At 44.6% G+C, this 16,806-nt stretch overlaps 1 protein-coding gene across 3 annotated transcripts in view; it reads left to right on the forward strand.

The window, feature by feature from the left end:
• The window catches only part of HLCS (holocarboxylase synthetase), a 1,599,326-nt gene that overhangs the window by 899,497 nt on the left and 683,023 nt on the right, over positions 1-16,806 (forward strand). For all 3 annotated transcript variants that reach the window (XM_044073133.1, XM_044073132.1, XM_044073134.1), the window contains exon 5: positions 9,111-9,382. In XM_044073133.1, coding sequence (XP_043929068.1) covers positions 9,111-9,382 — 272 coding nt within the window. The remainder of the gene's footprint in view (positions 1-9,110; positions 9,383-16,806) is intronic.

A 16,806-nucleotide genomic window follows, 5' to 3' on the forward strand; every position in this document is an offset into this window, starting at 1 on the left:
CACCACAACCCCTCCCCCTGGGTGTTTACCAAATGTATGCAATGGTGGCAGCTCATCGCAGGCTGCAAGGCTTCCAGGTCTTTCCATACCTGGATGATTGGCTGCTCACAGCCCCCATGAGACATCAACTGTCAATGGCCGCCAACTATGCCCTCACCCTTTTTCAACAGCTCTGCATCATGGGCAGTCTGCCCAAGTCCAGTCTTTCTCCATGTCTGAACCTGGAGTTCATCTGAGTTCAACTGGACAAAGTGTCGTAGACTGCACCACTATCCTCGTGCAGAGTTCAACTCCTCCTGGATCAGGTATTTCACTTGCTGGCCCTGGAGCGTCCAGCAGCTCATTTAATTCTACAGGCATTAGTCTCGATGGTGGCTGCCATCCAATTAGTCCCACTTGCCAGGTTTCATATGCGTGTTTTGCAATGGACCCTGGTTGTGCAATGGTCCACTCAGGTTCATCCCCATGTCCACACCCATCAGAATGACTCAGGTATGCAGAAGTCACCTGGTTTGGTGGCTTCAGTCTCGGGATGTTTTTCAGCAGGCCCTTTTGACTTCCCCCACCCACGGCCACAGTGACCAAAGACGCCTCCCTGTTGTTGTGTGGAGGGCATTTTCAGGGAAGGACGGTTCAAGGCATGTAGTCTCTCATAGAGACCAAATTGCACGTAAACATCCTAGAAATGAGAGCAGTCCTTCAAACGTTGCAAGCCTTTCAGGAGACTCTCTCTCTCGGGACTATAGCAATTCAGACGGACATGGCCATCGTCTGGTACATCAACAAGGAAGAGGGGAACACACCCTTATCCCCTGTGCAAGTAGGCCATGAGAGTGTGGGAATGGGCTATGGTCTTCCAGGTGCTTTCTTCTTGCAACTCGCATTCCCAGCAGTTCCAACATGCTGGCTGACAAACTGAACAGGTCCATCTTGAGTCCTCATGAGTGGTCCCTGAATCCATCAGTTGCACATCAGATTTTCGACCATTGGGGTCATCCCCAGTGAAATCTTTTTGCCTCTCCGGTCAATCACAAATGCAGCACCTATCTTGCCCTGATTCACCCAAAGGGGGGAGTCACCCAGGGACGCTCTGATATATGATTGGCCATCGGGACTCCTTTATGCTTACCCCCCACACGCACACTCCTCTAATTCCCAAGGTCTTACAGAAAGCTTATCTGCCTGAAGACTCCTCTCATCCTTATTGCCCCCTTTTGGCCTAGTCAGGCGTGGTTCTCCCTTCTTCGGTCTCATCTGAGATATAAGTGTTCAAAGGTGAACAAACTGCCAAAAGTCACCAAGAAACAATCCAAATAGCAGCAGCTACGATAGGAAGCACCAGGCAGTAGTTGTAAAGCAGACTAGTCAAGATTTATTTCAAACTCACAGTTAAAACATCGGACACACAATAAAGCACAATAATGCTTTATTGTGTGTCCGATGTTTTAACTGTGAGTTCGAAATAAATCTTGACTAGTCTGCTTTACAACTACTGCCTGGTGCTTCCTATCGTAGCTGCTGCTATTTGGATTGTTTCTCATCTGAGATATCCTTCATCAATATTGGATCCAGCTCCAGATCTCATCTCCCATCCGTGGGAGCTTCCTCTCCCCAACCTCCCGACTCTTCGTCTAACCACTTGGTTTTGTCCAGTTCCAGTGATCCTTTCTCAGTCGTAGCTTCCCTCTCTGGGCAGAAATATTATGTTGGCGACTCAGAAGCCATCTACAAAAAAGTGTATTCCAGTAACTGGACAAGATTTTCTATTTGGGCCAGACAGAACAATTTAGACCCCTTCTCAGCCCCAATTTCTGATATTTTGCCATTCTTGAATTCTCTTTATCAGGGAGGAGCTAGTTTCTCTACGATCAAGCTCCAGTTGGCGGCCATCTCAAATTTCCATCTAAATGAAGGTCCTACCTTTTCTTCAAAACTTTCCAAAGCCTTTCTGAAGGGGATCTTTTTCCTTTGATCTCCTCTCAAAGATCCTTCTCCACCATGGGATTTCATGCTGGTGTTGCAGTCCTTGACAAAAAAGCCTTTTGAACCAGCTGCATCACGTGATCTTAAATTTCGGTCTTGGAAGACTGCCTTCCTGGTGGCGATTACCTCTGCCAAAAGAGTCTCTGAGTTGCAAGCTCTCAGTATTAAACCCACCTTTTCTGATCTTCCACAAGGATCGGGTTTCCCTCAGGACAAATCCTTCGTTCCTAAGGTAGTGTCCGACACTAACCTTAATTAGTCTGTCAACTACCAGTTTTCTTTCCCAATTAATCTAAGGGAGAATGTACTTTGCATTGCTTAGATGTTCACAGGCAGCTACATTTTTATCTTAAGAGGACTGAGGAATTTTGAAAGTCGGATCAGCTTTTTGTGGCCTTTTCTCAGGCCAGAGTAGGCCTGCCTATCTCTAAGGTAACTATTTCCAGATGGATTGCTAGTTGCATTTCCTACATTTATGATAGCAGGCATATGGAGCTTCCCAGACCTATTAATGCCCACTCTACTAGATCTGTGGCTATGTCTTCGACCTTCCTAGACAAGATATCTCTGGATTAGATTTGCGCTGACGCTACTTGGTCAAGCCCTCACACCTTTGTGTCTCACTATAAGTTGGATTCGGTGTCTAGGAATAGGGCTTCCTTTGGTTCCTCTGTGCTCCAGCATATCCTTCCATCAGGCCACCCAGGGTCCATAGTAGCTGTGGACTCTGACACTTCCATGATGAATAATGACACAAATAGCATCAGATAGAGTTATGTATGTACTTAGCATAACTTGGAAATTGTGCTATCCAGTGTCATTCATCACATTCCTGCCCGCTTTCCCCCTTCCTTCAGGGGACCTGGGAATATCGGAGGAATATTCCCTTTGGGGATAGTTTGTCTGTGGGACAGGTGGTGCTGTCCTTTTTCTTTATCTAGCAAACACGATCTGAGGGTGGTTGGTCAGCAGGAGATTATGGGAATGGGAGGAGCTTGAGCTCTGGATCTGTCCAACAGTGCAGGCTCGGATCCAAGACCCATCCGTACCGAATAATGACACTGGATAGCACAGATTCCAAGTTATGGTAAGTACATAACTCTCTTTCTACATATGTATATTTATTACCTCCTTTCTGCTGGCTCTGTTTCTTGCAAATGTCCCAGTCTATTGGGCGTAATTTGCATTTACTGCCATGGTCTTCTTTGGGAGGCCCTTCTTTCTCATTGAAAGCACATCTTCCTGACTGAGAAGAGCTGAACTACTATGAGACTGCATTGAATTCAGATAGTATGAAGCTTCCAGGAGCTCTACAAATTGAGAGACTAATGAAGGCTTGAACCAGGGCATGGTTATTGCAGGGAAATGCTGCCAGCATAGGTACAAAGGAAGGTTAGAATGTTCTTCGTCTCACATTGCTGCAGTCATGACCTGTGGGTAGTCCGCTGTCCTCGGTCGGCCCGAATACCAAAGGGCTAGGCTGGCGTCAGTCATTGTCGCTTAGAGCTGACGTCAGTACGCAGTAGTACTTAAGCGCATGACCGATGCCATATCCTCAGTCTTTCTTGCCGCGTGGTCCGAAGCAGAAGCAGTGTTTGCGAGTGCCGTTCGGAAATTTTCATTTACCGAGTTTCAGACCGAAGACCAAGTTGGGCTAAGTACCCCGTTGGGGAAATTTTTGTTTGTTATCCGGATGTCAGAAAAAGTTAATTGCATTTCTTGTGGGAAACAGATACCTCATAGGGATTATCATTCTCTCTGTATTCCTTGCTTAGGGCCTGAGCACGACGTAGTCGGGTGTCGCTTTTGTGCTAGATTTAATAAGCGCACCATTAAGCGAAGGTTAGACTGTGCCAGGCTTGTTTTCGGTAAGCGGTGTAACTATAACATGCCGTTGGATCCTCCGACGCCCGCTAACGCTAAGAAGCGTAAGGATAAATCTTTGAGATCTAAACCGGATGAGACGTCCGTTGCTGACGCCGGTTCTTCGGAGCCTCCAGTTGTATCTGTGGATCCTGCCGAGGGTTCGGCTGAATCCCAGGGGGAACCTTTACTTTTACAGGAGTTGGCCTCTCAGGAGTTGGGACAGGCCGAGGGTGCTTCTCAGGTTTCAGTAGTTCCATCATTACAAAAGGTTATTAGGCCTTCTACTTCAGTGGCTAAAGGCCATGCTAGGGCCAAACCTGGTTTTGTTGGAACTGGTCATTCTTCTAGCTCTCCAGCCCCTGTTCCTAAAAAACATATGTTGAAAATGGCGGAGGACTTAATTACTTTGATCCGGGGTTCTATGCCCCCCCCCCCAGAGAAAAGGCCTAGGGTGGAGGCAGATTTAGAGGGAATGGATCATTCCTCGGACTACTCTGATTCCTCAGCTGAAGAAATTCAGGATTTCCCTTCCTATTCTGATTCGGATGCAGAGGACTCCTGTCCTTCTGCTTCTCCTCCAGAAGATTTTTCCTTTTCTGAAACTTTACATACCATGAGAGCGCATTTCAAGTGGGAAGGTCAAGATTTTTCAGATTCTCGGAAAAGGCTTAGGGAATTTTTGTTTCTGCCACAACATAGGCCCTTGGCTATTCCTCCTGTCTTAGATGTTGTTCAGGATGTTTTTTCTGAATCTTCCCTTAATCCTGATTCTCTGCCTCCGGCCCCTGTTAAGCCAGACAGGTATTACAGAGTTCCAGAGGCACATAAGTACTTGTATAAGAGTCCTAGGGCTGATCCGGAAACCATTATTCAAGGCCGTAAGGGTGTTAGGGCTTCTGTGGCCAAAAATCCAGTCCCTTTGGATAAAGATTCTAGGGCGTTAGACAGGTGGGGGAAAAAAGTGTACACCTCCTCTACGTTAGCTATGAGGGCTTTGAATTGCCAATTTCATATGCTGAAGTATCAGAACTTTTTATTAGGCCAATTGAAATCTAAGGTGGATGCTTTATCTGAGAGTATAGAGTGTAAGGAGCTCCAGGAGTTGGTTCATGCATCAGATCAAGTTGGCAAGCATTCTTTGCAGTGTGGTTTTGATGCTCTTCAGGCTTCTTCTAGGGTGGCTGCTACAGGTTCAGTTATTCGTAGACATGCCTGGCTTAAGGATCAAAATTTGTCAGAACATGTAAAGGCTCGAATTTTGGATGCTCCTCTTCAATCTGAAGTTCTTTTTGGTCCTCCTGTGGAATCAGTTTTAAAAAAGATGGAAGATGAGGCTAAGTCTATGCAGACGGTCAAGGATTTTTTGCAGGTGCAGCCCCCTAAGTTTAGTAGGAATTGGCCTGCTAGGGGATGGTCTTATCCTTCTTCGGATTATCAGCCTAAGGGCAGGTCTAGACGTGGTAGAGGCAGGGCTCACGCTCAGGGTTCCTTCAGACCTAGGACTTGGAGTTCTCCTGCACAGTCTTCTGGTGAGGGCAGGGGTCAGCCCTTTCATAAGCAGACCCAATGACCTGTATCTTCCGCTGCCAGACCCTCCCTTACTGGCAGCTCCTCTAGGAGGAAAGTTGGGACTTTTTACAGAAAACTGGAATTTGATCACCCAAGACAAATGGGTGTTGGATATAATAAATCGAGGTTACAAGTTTTATTTTCACACTTTTCCTCCTTTCAAAGGCATGCCGGATGTGCCTCCTCAGCAAAGGCTGGAGGCTCAGAAGCAGATTTCTTTACTTTTGCAGATGGAGGCAATTCAGGTGGTCCCTCCTTCAGAAGTAGACCTAGGATTTTATTCCCATCTATTCCTGGTGCCAAAGAAAGGAAACACTTGGAGGCCAATTCTGGATTTGTCCATTCTCAACACCTACCTAGAAATTCCAAAGTTCAAGATGTTAACATTACAACAACTTCTGCCTATGATAGGCAAAGATCATTGGATGGTAACCCTGGATCTCAAAGAGGCCTATCTTCACATCCCTATCAAGCCCAGCTGCAGGAGATTCCTGAGATTTCGGGCTGGTACTTCACATTATCAATTCTCTGCATTGCCCTTTGGCTTATCTACTGCACCCAGGGTGTTCACAAAAGTTCTGGCTCCTGTGATTGCTTTCTTCAGACAGAGAGGAATGCAAATTTATCCTTATTTGGACGATTGCCTGATTCTTGCTCAAAAAAAGACAAATTACTACAGCATCTCCAGTATGTAATGACAGTTTTAAGGTGCCTAGGGTATACTGTGAACGAAATAAAGTCCAGTCTAGTGCCCTCTCAGGACATGTGCTTTCTGGGTGTGAGACTGAATACAGCCTCTCAGATGGCATTTCTGACCCCGGACAAACAAAGAACTCTTCCTCTCTACTTCCAGCAGTTATCAGTAATGTCCAGGCTGACTGCAAGGACAGTCCTCCAAGCCTTGGGGTTCATGACATCTTGCATTCTAGTACTTCCCAATGCCAAACTGCATATGAGGAAGCTACAATGGTATCTCAAAAGTGTGTGGGCTCAACACTGCCACAGTTTGGACACTGTCATTCGGATTATACCTTGCATCCAGAAAGAATTACTTTGGTGGGCTCAGGAATGTCACCTAAACAAGGGACTCTCTGTGACCCGACCAGAGGCGAGTCAGATCCTAACGACGGATGCCTCGGACTTGGCTTGGGGAGCACACTTCAATGGAAAATGGATACAAGACATGTGGCCTCCCAAACTACTTAATTTGCATATCAACATGAAGGAGATGTTAGCAGTTCAATTTGCTTTGATGGCATTCAAGGAACTCCTTCAGCCAGGACAGGTGTTGATACAAACAGACAACACAACAGTCATGTGGTACATCAACAAGCAGGGGGGAACCCATTCCTACCCTCTTTGCAGACAAGCAATGATTTTATGGGAGACTGCTCTGGGTTTGCGAATCAGTCTTCAAGCAAGGTTTCTGCCAGGAGCACAGAACTCCCTAGCAGATATTTTGAGCAGACAAATGGTGGATCCCCACGAGTGGAAACTGGATCCTCAGATTTTCAAACAATTGACTGTGGCTTGGGGTACTCCAGACATAGATCTATTTGCTTCCCCACTGAATTTTCAACTTCCAAAATTTTGCACAAAGATGTTCCACCCAGATGCTTGGAAAATGGATGCTCTATCTTTCAGTTGGAACAACCTTCACGTTTATGCTTTTCCTCCTCTGCCTCTTCTCCCCAAGGTACTCTTGAAAGTCAGACGGGACAAGCCTTGCATGATCCTAATAGCACCAGACTGGCCACGTCAACATTGGTATCCTCTACTGAGGAGTTTAATCCAGGAGCCTCCTTGGCCTCTGCCACAGTTTCCTCATTTGTTGTCCCAGTCAAACAATCATTTTCTCAATGTTCAGCTGCAGTCCCTCCATCTGACAGCCTGGCGTATTCCGTGATGGAGCCGGTGGGGTCTCAGCTTCCTCAACAGGTTTTAGATGTCATTTTGGAAGCTAGGCGGCCTAGCACTAGAAAAGTTTATGCTGATAAGTGGAAGAGATTTTTTCTTTGGAGCACTACAAAGGGTTTGGATGTTTCAGTGCCTAATTTGAGTTTTGCACTACAGTATCTTACTGAATTACTGGACAAGGGTTTGTCATTCTCTTCTGTGAAGGTTCATGCTGCAGCCATTTCTGCTCACTATGATTGTGACCCTCCTTTATTTTCCCATCCTTTGTTCAAACAATTTCTTAGAGGGGCAAAGAATATAAGACCCCCACGTAGAGCTCCTACTCCTTCCTGGGATCTCAATTTTGTTTTGGAAAAACTTACTTTACCTCCTTTTGAACCTGCAGCTACGTCTGAACTGAAGTTTTTGTCTTGGAAGACTGCTTTTTTGTTGGCCATTACTTCTGCCAGGAGGGTATCTGAATTGCAGGCTCTCATGGCAGTTGAACCTTTTTTGATATTCCATAAGGATAGAGTTTCTTTATGGACTAACCCTACTTTTATGCCTAAAGTGATTTCTACTGTGGCCTTGAATCAGTCTATTCATTTGCCTACTTTTATGCTGACCCCAAAATAAAGGTGAAAAAGTCTTGCATTCTTTGGATATCCATAGGCAGTTACGTTACTACTTGAACAGAACTAAGGAGTTCAGACAGACTCAACAGTTATTTGTTTCTTTTGCTTTGAGTTCACAGGGAAAGCTGTTTCTAAGCAGACTATTTCAAAGTGGATTGGTCATTGTATTGCCTTTTGTTATTCTCATCATGGGAAGGATGTCCCTGCTGGGATCAGGCCTCATTCTACTAGGGCTACTGCCACTTCTACTGCTTTTTTGAGAGGTGTAGCTACTAAGGATATTTTGGAAGCAGCTACTTGGAGTTCTGTACACACTTTCACTAAGCATTACCATCTCCCTCTCTATTCCAAGTCTAGGGCTGGGTTTGCCACTGCAGTTTTACAGGGCATGTTAGCAGCCCCTAATTCTTTGTAATTTGCCAGCCTCCCTTTTCCTTTGCTTTGGGATTCTACCCACAGGTCATGACTGCAGCAATGTGAGACGAAGAACATAGTACAGTTTTGTACCTACCATAAATGTAGATGTTTGAGGATCTACGTTGCTGCAGTCCAATTCCCCCCCCCCCCCTCCTTCCCCTCTATAGGTTGGGGTTGCTGGGTTTCGTTTGGAGATATTCTTTACTTACACACTGGGGGTTGTTGGGCATTTCCTATTTTTGGCTTTGGCCTTTCCTTTTAGGCCTTCTGACATCTGGGGCAAGAAAGACTGAGGATATGGCGTCGGTCATGCGCTTAAGTACTACTGCGTACTGACGTCAGCTCTAAGCGACAATGACCGACGCCAGCCTAGCCCTTTGGTATTCGGGCCGACCGAGGACAGCGGACTACCCACAGGTCATGACTGCAGCAATGTAGATCCTCGAACATCTACATTTATGGTAGGTACAAAACTGTACTTTCTTGCTAAAATCTGTAATAGCTGTGTGTCTAAAGATCTGCTGGTATGGTGAGTGTCTCTGTCAGTTGCGTGGAGTGGTATAGAGCTACTCAGATGTGTGATCTGAAGCTTCTTTCTCTTCTGTGGGAGCAGCACTGAAACGTAATAGATTATAGGAATGCTCCTGAATGAAATCTTGGCCAGAAACAGTGCATGCAGATCTGATAAATACATGCCTACATTCTGTAATGCCTTCTATAACCATGTTTTTTTTTCCCCCCCAGACAAATCGTTTTTCTTTCCTGGAATGGCTGAGATCTTTGGCAGATGCAGACGGAATAATTAAATCCCCCAAGGTCTCCCTTAAACTTCTTACAACACCTTTGCCAGGAGTAGAGGTAACACCCACTCTGATCCCTGTGGTGACCACATTTCCAGAGTTTTCATCTGAGTATTTCAGTTTACACACTTACCAGCAGAATCTGCGGACAGAGAAACTAGGGCAGATAGTGTTCTTCGTGGAAGTCACTCCTACCACAATGAGCCTTTTTGATGGGTAAGCAGCTGAGTACATTTTGTGTTAGATTATTGCTCCGTAATCCCTTTAACACTGCAGGAGTTAGCAGTATTGTGGCACATGTTATTACAGCATGAAGCTGGCACTGACATTGTTTTAGCTAAGACTCCAGGTTAACATTCTTTAACTATTTGGAAACCATAAGAGGTGAAGAAATTGACCTGCTGTGACTTGCGTCTACAAATGTAGTATTTTGACATGGGCTACTGCACCTTCATTTTTTTCTGTTTATCTTATTTTAGGATTTTAACATACCTGCTTACAAAAGATAACCTACTGTAGTGCATTCTTTTTAAGAGAACACCTGAAAAATGACCACAGTATCATTGGTGAATGCCACTGTTCATTTTTTTCCCTTTTTTTCTCCCAATAACTGGTTTATTTTATTCAGAAGATCTTTGCAGACCCCCAGAGTCTGTCTAGTGTGCAGCTCGTGTTTTTTGTGTATTAAGTCATATGAATGACTACAGGAATATGACAATACCAGTTATTTCTTTTTTGCAAATAGCATTTTATTGCAAGTATTTTGCAGAAAACATCAAAACATAAACTATATTTATAAAAGTAGACAATGCAACTGAGTAAGATGAGCAGAAGAAGCATTGTCCAGAAATGTAAATACTTAAAGGACATTATTTCTGCTGTATTCATTATGCGGAATTGTGGCTAAACTATTTAACAATCCTCTGTTTACCTTTTAAACTTTGCAAATTCTTGTATGCTCTGAAACAAAATGCTAACTGAATTTATAAAATGTTTGATTAAATTAACATGAAGGCTCTTCCATACAGTATAGCAACAAAAAACTTTATGTACTACATAGTATTGATCTATTTTGTGCATGTAAATCATCTTAAAAATAAAATAGCTTGAAGCAAGAAGTCAGATAAGATTTGCATTTAATCTTTACGTGATAAGAAATAGAGAAACTAGTGGTCCTAAAACTTCATTGATGAGCTCAGTCACAATAATTTTCAAAAATCATGAAACCCAGGTAGTGTTCAAAGCAACAAACCTTTATTTGTCACAGACAAGCAATCCTCAGTAAGAAAAAGTCAGAAATATTTTAACAATGTTAAACATATCAGCTTTTATATACTTAGAAGTAGGTGTTGAAAATATACATATTATTTAATTTTAAACCAGCCTATTCATGGCAAACAATATAAACAGGGCTGTAAAAGTACATTTTAGAACAGCAAGTACCCACCCCACACACTGCTACTGATTAGATCAAACTAAGTCCTAGTTAAGGAAAACACTACCTATCTATTTTGCAACCCACATTGCAAGACTGGGTATTAAGAAAAGTTTATTGGTGCACATCTGAGTACAACAATGCAAATTGCCTCTTTGCCTACTCATTGCATAGACATACTCAGATCTTAGGTTCATCAACTTCTATCTCATCCAACTCTTGCAGCCAGACTAATTCTCCAAGCTTTGGGGTCTATGGCAGCAACAGTAGTTCTTCCTTTAGAACCCTACTTTATGCTTGTCATTCAATGGACTGTAGCTGTTTAGTGGTCTATTCCTCAACATCCCCTAGCTTACACAAGTATGCAAACACCATATTCACTGGTGGATCCAGGCAAACGACATTTACCTAGGCCAGCTTTTTGTTTTTCCTCCCCTACTGGCCACAGTGACCACAGACGCCTCCCAGTTGGGGTGGGGGCATTACTTGGGAAGGATGGTCCAAGCCGTAACGTCCCCCCAAGAGACCAATTCACATATCAACTTCCTGGAGATGAGAGCAGTCTTTTTAGAATTGCAGACATTTCAAGATGCTCTTCCTCTGGGGACTATTACCATTCATATTCAAACCAAGAACATGTCAGTAGTCTGGTACATTAACAAACAAGGAGAACCTGGTCTTACCATCTCTGCAGGGAGGATATGAGAGTGTGGCAATGGGCAATCTCCTCCAACCATTTTCTAGTAGCAGTGCACCTTCCGGTGAAATCCAGAGTACTAGCGGACAGACTTAGTAGGTGCATTCTGATGCCTCACAAGTGGTCAGTAGTGGAGGAAATTTTCCATCATTGGGGCCAAACTTGCTGCGACCTCTTTACATCCCCTCACAACAAATACAGCAGGTATTTTGCCCTGATCCCCCTCGGGGAGTCACCGAGAGACGCTATAATCCACGTTTGGCCATTTGTTCTCCTTTATGCTTATCCTCCACTTCCTTTCATCCCAAAATGTCTACAGAAAGAAACTCTGTTGAAGAGCTTTGTCATCCTCATTGCTTCTTTCTGGCCTCTCCAGGTGTGGTTCCCCTTCCTTTGGTCTCAACTTCGTTATCCTGTCTGGATACTGGACCCAACTTCAGATCTTCTCTCACATGCTTCAGGGATAAATCATCCTAATATCCCAGCCTATAAACTAACTGCATGGTTTCTTCAGTTCCAACAGTAGCCAGACAACCCAGGCTTTCTTCCCCAGTACATACCATTTTACTATCTTCAAAAAGACTCTACCAAAAAAGGTTTACAACAGTAAATGGAAAATATTTTCCCTTTGGGTGTTATGAAACAGCATTGACCCTTTTATCTACCCCGATGTTCATCGTGTTTCACTGTTGCAGTCATTACACTTGGGTTATCCTGCTGGTAGGCTACCCGCAGTCGGCCTGAATTCTAAAGTCCTGGTCCAGCGTCGGTTGCTGTCGCCTCTTCCCTGACGTCAGTGCGCCAGGGGTATAAAAGATGCAGCCGATGTCATTTTCTTCAGTCTTTCTTGCCACGCGGTGCCCGAAGCAAAAGCAGTTCGAAAGTGCCGGTCGGCCGACTCCTGAGATTTTCAAAATCGAATTTCAGATCTGAAGTCTTCATTAAAGTGAAGTACCCCGTTGGGGAAACTTTTTTCTTGCTCCAGACCGATGTCAGAAAAAGTTAACAATTGTATTTCTTGTGGGAAGCAAATATGTCATAAGGATTTTCATTCTTACTGTATTCCTTGCCTAGGCCCTGACCACGACGTTGCTAGCTGTCGGTTTTGTGCTAGATTTAACCAACGCACTATTAAGCATCGGTATGATTATGCCTTTTATTACTTTACCAAAGATTTGATTATATAATGCCGTCGGAACAGCCGACGACCGGAGTTTATAAAAAGCGCAAGGAAAAGGACAGACATCCAAGGTCCAAAACTGACGACAAGGCCTCTGCTAGGCCAGTCGCGGGTTCGCCGGTTCTCAGTGAAGCGCTTTCGCAGCCCCTGACGCCCACTACCTCAGAGCCACAGGCCGCTTCTGACTCCCACGTGGAGCCAACTAGGCCTCTGGATACTCAAGGTATTAGACACTCGGAAACTATTCCCTCAGATAGGTCCGGAGCCGCTGAGCAGGCATCGGCTTCTGAGGGTGTTTTCAGGCCTACACAGTTATATGTCAAGCCAACCTCAGCTTCAAAAGTAAAGACTAAAACAGCTCTAAAGACAAAGAAACAAGTACAGCATTCTCCTGGACAGACATCCCCTCCTGATAAGAGGCCTAGGCAAGAGACAGAATATGACTCTTCTGATCATGTTTCCATTTCCTCTGATTCCTCTTCCAAACAGTGATACTCTCTTCCTCCCTATGAGGATTCTGATGCTGAAGAATCTATTCCTTCAGCCTCTCCTTCTGAGGATTATTCTTTTGGGGAAACCCTGCATACCATGAGGGAGCATTTTCATTGGGAGAGCCAAGATTACTCATAATCTAAGAAAAGGCTCAGAGACTTTCTTTTACTACCTCAGCACAGACCTCTTGCTATTCCAGCTGTTCTAGACATTGTAGATGTATTTTCAAAGTCCAGCCTGTCTCCTGACTCTCTACTCCCTGCACCTGTTAAGCCAGACAGATACTACAAGGTTCCAGATTCTCATAAATTTCTATATAAAAACCCTGCTGCTGACCCAGAAAATATATCTCAAGGTCCCAAAGGGGGCTTCCACTGCAAAAAACCCTGTCGCCCCTGATAGGGATTCTAGGGCACTGGACAGATGGGGGAAAAAGTTTACACTTCTGCTACCTTGGCTGTAAGGGCTTTAAATTGTCAGTTTCATATGCTTAAATTTCAGCAATACTTAATGTCACTGCTAAAACAGAAAATGTTGACAAATTCTGAATGTTCTGAAAACAAGGAAATGCAGGATTTATTGCATGCAGCTGCACAAGTGGGAAAGCATACTTTGCAATGTGGTTTTGATTCACTGGAGGCCTCTTGCAGGGCCGCTGTTACGGGTCCTGTCATTAGAAGGCATGCTTGGTTAAAGGAACAGAATCTGCCTGATCATGTTAAAGCAAAATTATCGGATGCTCCATTACAGCATGATACTTTGTTTGGTGTTAAGGCAGAAGAGGTGTTGAAGAAAATGGAGGATAAAACGAAATCTATGCAGACAGTTAAGGATTTCTTACAGGTACAGCCACCCAGATTTAGCAGGAACTGGCCTTCATAGAATTGGTCCTTTCCAGTGTCAGACAGGCCACAAAGAGGCAGATACAGATGCCCTAGAGGCAGATCCCTGCCCCAAGGCTCATACAGGCCTAAACAATGGGGTGCTTCAACCTCCAAAAGCGGAGAAGACAAATCACAGCCTTATAGGAAACAGTCCCAATGACTTTCCTCTGCCATTGCCAAGCACCTAACTTTTGGCAGCACCCTTAGGGGGAAAACTAGCACATTTTTCACAAAATTGGCACATGATCACCCAGGACAAATGGGTCTTGAATATAGTGTCTCAGGGCTACACTTTCACACCCTTCCAAAGGCAAAAGGTATGCCAGACCTGCCACACAATCAATGGGCAGAGACACAAAAGCAAGTTTCATCCTTCATGGACATGAGGGCTATTCAGCGAGTACCACAGCAAGAGCAGGGACAAGGATTTTACTCAAGACTTTTCTTGGTACCCAGAAAGGACAAAGCCTGGAGACCAATACTGGACCTGTCTATTCTAAACACTTTTCTGGACGTTCCAAAATTCAAAATGTTGACTCTACAGCAGCTTCTGCCCATGCTGGGACTCTACAGCAGCTTCTGCCCATGCTGGGCTGGAAGGCTTGGCTTGTAACTTTGGACCTCAAAGAGGCATACCTGCATGTCCCAATCAGACAGTCTTGCAGAAGATACCTCAGACTCATAGCTGGCTCAATGCACTTACCAATTCTCTGTACTGCCCTTTGGCTTATCTACTGCGCCCATGGTCTTCACAAAATGCCTGGCACCAGTAATTGCATTTTACAGATAAAGAGGAATCCAAATATATCCTTACTTGAATGACTGCCTTATTCAAGCAGAGAGCAAGGACATTCTACTGAAGCATCTGGTGTTTGTAAAAAGATTACTAATTTGCCTAGGGTACACAGTAAACGAAAAGAAATCAAAACTGGTACCCTCTCAAAAGATAATATTCCTGGGTGCAAGCTTAAATACAACTGCCCAGATGGCTTATCTCATGCTAGACAAACAAAGGCAACTGACTTACTTTGAAATGTTGGCAACGAAGACCCAGTTATCTGCAAGAAACATTCTGCAGGCTTTGGGCTTCATGGCATCCTGCATCTGCTAATTCCATATGCAAGACTGCATATGAGGAAACTACAATGGTATCTAAAAAGTGTTTGGACTCAACATTGCCACAGCCTGGAAACATTAATTACCCTCATTCCCTGCCTGCAACAAGAGTTTCGATGGTGGGCACAGGCCTGTCACCACACCAAGGGACAACCATTCACTTTACCCACAGCCAGGCAGACACTAACAACAGATGCATCAGATTATGCCTCGGGGACCCACATGGCAGGAAAATGTATTCAGGGCACATGGCCCGCAAGCCAAATGCATCTTCATATCAATCAAAAAGAGATGCTAGCTGTACAGAATGCCCTGACAGCCTTCAAGCATCTACTTCATCCAGGGCAACTGCTGATAAAGATGGACAATACTACAGTCATGTGGTACATAAACAAGCAGGGAGGCACACATTCCTACCCCTCTGCATTCAAGCCATGACTTTGTGGAACAAAGCATTGACTTATCAAGTACACCTGCAAGCACAATTCCTGCCAGGAAAGGCAAATACTCTGGCAGACGAACTAAGTAGAAACCTCATGGATCCTCATGAGTGGAATCTAGATCCACAAATCTTCAGCATGATAACAAGGAAATGGAGATGCCCAGACATAGATCTATTTGCCTCCCCTCACAACTGCCGACTACAGAGATTCTGCACAAGGACTTATCACAAACAAGCATGGAAAGTGGATGCTCTATCATTCAGCTGGAAAACCCTTGCAGTATATGCCTTTCGTCCACTGCCTCTCCTCCCCAAGGTAGAAGCCAAAAATGATACTGATTGCCCCAGACTGGCCACGCCAGCACTGGTACCCAATCCTAAACAGCTTGTCTCAAGGCCTGGCCTGGACATTACCTCAAATTCCTCATTTACTGACCCAACAAAACCATCAGATCCTGCACAGCCAGCTCAGAACCCTAAATCTGGCTGCATGGCAGATAATGTAACCATTCGGAAGACACCTCTCTCTAAAGCAGTTATGGATGTTATTTGGGAGGCCAGGAGGCCCAGCACCAGAAAATCTCATGCAGAAAAATGGAAGAGATTCTGTGCTTGGAACCAGGCACAAGGAATTGACACGCTTGTACCAAATATTCCTCAGATTTTACAATACCTAACTGAGATGCTGGACAAAGGCCTATCCTTCTCATCAATTACGATCCATGCCTCTGCCATTTCAGCTCATTACAATACGGACCCACCTATTTTTTCACATCCACTGCTAAGGCAGTACCTCAGAGGGGCCAAAAACATAAGACCTCCAAGGAGAGCACCAATACCTGCATGGGACCTCAATTTTGTCTTGGAAAAGCTCACACTGCCTCCTTTTTAGCCAGCCAATACAGCTGAGATAAAGTACTTATAATGGAAAAGAGCTCTGCTCCCAGCAATAACTTCAGCAAGAAGAGTCTCAGAGTTACAGGCACTAATGGCTGTGGAACCTTTTATTATTTTCCATCCGGACAGGGTTTCTCTAAGGACAAACCCAACATTTATGCCTAAGGTAGTGTCCAGTGTGGCTCTTAACCAAACCATTCATTTGCCTACCTTTTATCCAAACCCACAGAATAAGGGGGAGAGACTTCTGCATTCTTTGGACATACATAGACAACTACGCTTCTACTTGGACAAAAACTAAAGCTTTCAGAAAGACTGAGCAACTCTTAGTGGCATATGCTGCAGGATCGCAAGGAAAAGCTTTTTCAAAGCAGACTATTTCAAAATGGATAGGCCACTGCATTCGTTTCTGCTGTTCACAACATGGCAAATCAGTGCCTAAGGGCATTAGGCCACATTCAACCAGAGCAGCAGCCTTCCTCAGAGGAGTACCAACC

The sequence above is a fragment of the Protopterus annectens genome, chromosome 5.part1 (genome assembly GCF_019279795.1).
Source record: "Protopterus annectens isolate FY-2018-M chromosome 5.part1, PAN1.0, whole genome shotgun sequence".
Taxonomy (NCBI): domain Eukaryota; kingdom Metazoa; phylum Chordata; order Ceratodontiformes; family Protopteridae; genus Protopterus; species Protopterus annectens.